This window comes from Lactuca virosa, chromosome 1 (assembly GCF_052849685.1).
Source record: "Lactuca virosa cultivar CGN04683 chromosome 1, Lactuca_virosa_CGN04683_v6, whole genome shotgun sequence".
NCBI lineage: Eukaryota > Viridiplantae > Streptophyta > Magnoliopsida > Asterales > Asteraceae > Lactuca > Lactuca virosa.
The window spans coordinates 143295949-143298311 of record NC_136426.1 but is presented as its reverse complement, the minus strand read 5'-3'; the positions used below and the strand labels follow the sequence as shown (position 1 = coordinate 143298311).

General features: G+C 36.3%; 1 protein-coding gene across 1 annotated transcript; it reads left to right on the top strand.

Moving 5' to 3' along the window:
- The first annotated feature begins 332 nt into the window (after positions 1-332).
- On the top strand, positions 333-1083 carry LOC145159176 (uncharacterized). Its single transcript, XM_079078106.1, has one exon. It carries the CDS (start codon positions 450-452, stop codon positions 972-974), a length of 525 nt encoding a protein of 174 aa, XP_078934232.1. The 5' UTR covers positions 333-449; the 3' UTR covers positions 975-1083.
- Positions 1084-2363: the final 1280 nt, after the last annotated feature.

Sequence of the window (2363 nt, the reverse complement as noted above, 5' to 3'; positions counted from 1 at the left end):
TGAACTTTTCATTCTATGCTTTTTCTGCTTACGATAACCATTTTTATTGCATCAATATATCTCCCCAATAACTAAACTATTTTCAACTTTTCTAAATAATAATAATAATATTAATTAAAAGCCTAAAAATTAAAAAATAAAATGGTTATGAGGTATGAAAAAACTATTATGCCCATAATTTGTGAAAAAGGTAGACAACCCTTTTATTTTTCTTCTTTAGAAAAAGCAACAAATTGCAAAAATCTTCATAGCCGTTGGACAATTATTTCTCCAACTAGCCGTTATAAAACAAACGGTCGTCAATGCCTTTTGTATCTGTATATACACACACGCACCAAAGCCTTCTATTCAATACCATCTAACTTCTCCTCCCATCACCGCTACTGTAATTACATCGACACCAACACCGCCACCGCTCGCCGGAAAACTCAGACAACAAGTTTAAGCAAATGGGTCTCTCAAGCGATGCTCAATCACACTACAAGACCCACAAACTCTTCCTCATCAGCAATTACATCTTACTGGGAGCAGCCTCCAGTTGCATCTTCCTCACGCTCTCCCTCCGCCTTCTCCCCTCCGTTGCCGGCGGACTGCTTGTCCTCCTCCACATCATCACCATAGCCGGAGCCATTTCAGGCTGCAACGCAGTGTCGGCCGGGTCAAGCAAGTGGTACGCAGCCCACATGGTGGCGGCGGTCCTCACCGCGATTTTCCAGGGATCTGTATCTGTACTGATTTTCACGACGACTTCGAATTTCTTAGCGGCGTTGAAATCGTACGTGAGGGAGGACGATGCGGCGGTGATATTGAAGATGGCCGGTGGACTCTGTGTTTTGATGTTCTTTATGGAATGGTTGGTTTTGACGCTTGCTTTCTTCTTAAGGTATTATGCTTTCGTTGAAGGAAGCCGGACCACCGGGAAGGTACAGGCGGAGGACGACTCTAAGTGGTGGGCAACACCGTTCCAAGTTTAAGGCGTGTGATGAGAAGTAGAAATTAAATTAAATTTGTATGTTTTATTTATTGAATATTTTGTTTTATATATTTATTTATTGAATTGAATATGATTCATTTCACTGAGAATATTTTATAAAAAATATTGTTGATCTGTATAATTTCTTAATGTTTTTCAAATGGGTTAATGGACCCTAATAAGGATTCAATTTGAAACATTTATAATGTGAATATCTTACTTAAAAAAAAACATTTTTAACGGCAACTTTATACAAGTTCATGAGACATATATGTTCTTTAAAGTATGCATGTTTGTATGGCATCAATATGTTGCAAAAAAAAGTACTTTATTTTTTTAATTACTATAATGAAGTATTTAATGCGACACCGTTGCAGTTGAGGGCCTGGCGACGGCAGGTCGTCGCCAAACCTTTCTTTTGCCCAAACATTAGAAAACAAGGCGCTTGGTTTCATTCTTACGCTCGCAGCATCGTAGCTCTCTCCTTTGTGTGCTGAATGTTCGCAATACTAATTCCAGTGACATCAAGTTAGTGACATTTGGGTCTATACAATACCCATAATTCATCCCTTATTTATACGATAATGGTGACTAGAGCGGTAAACGAAGCGAACATAATTTGTATGTGTTCGTTTAAGTTTAACCGAACAAATGAACGGAAACGAACATAAACAAATGAATTTCATTCTTCATAGAAATGCATATGTTCCTTCATTAACGTGCTAAACCAAACAAATGTAAATGAAAGGATATAAACGAAAATGAGCAAACATAAAAAACATAAATGAACATAAACAAAAATAAATAAAGATAAACAACAATTAATATCCAAACAAAAAACCACATATAAGTATATGTATTATAGCAAATCCTACTATAAAAAAAGGGCAAATTGTAAAAAAGTCAGTATATTACCACAAAATTTTGAATTTGAAACCGAGTTTTTTTTTTCTCGCAATTATGTCATTATATTTACAATTTTATTGCAATATCAACCAAATATCCGCTTCTCACTGTTCTTCCGGTAACCACTTTTTCTCGAATTGCAATAAAGTCACTATGTCCAAAATTATGATTTTGACACTGTGTTTTTTTCTCAACTATGTCACTATATTTACAATTTTGTTGTAATATCAACCAAATGATCGGTTACCATCAATCTAACACGTTACCAAATAAATGACATGACAATATTGTGACGTGGAAGCCACATCACACCTCTGTGCGTGGCACGTTTAATTAAATGCATCTGACACCACACGTCCAACATTGCGTGCACAACAAAACGCAACACGACCTTCAAGAGTTCATGAGGTGATGACATGTTTCATTATTGTACACATGTAATGAGAGAGAGAGAGAGAGAGATTACTAAGTAAACTTAAGGTAT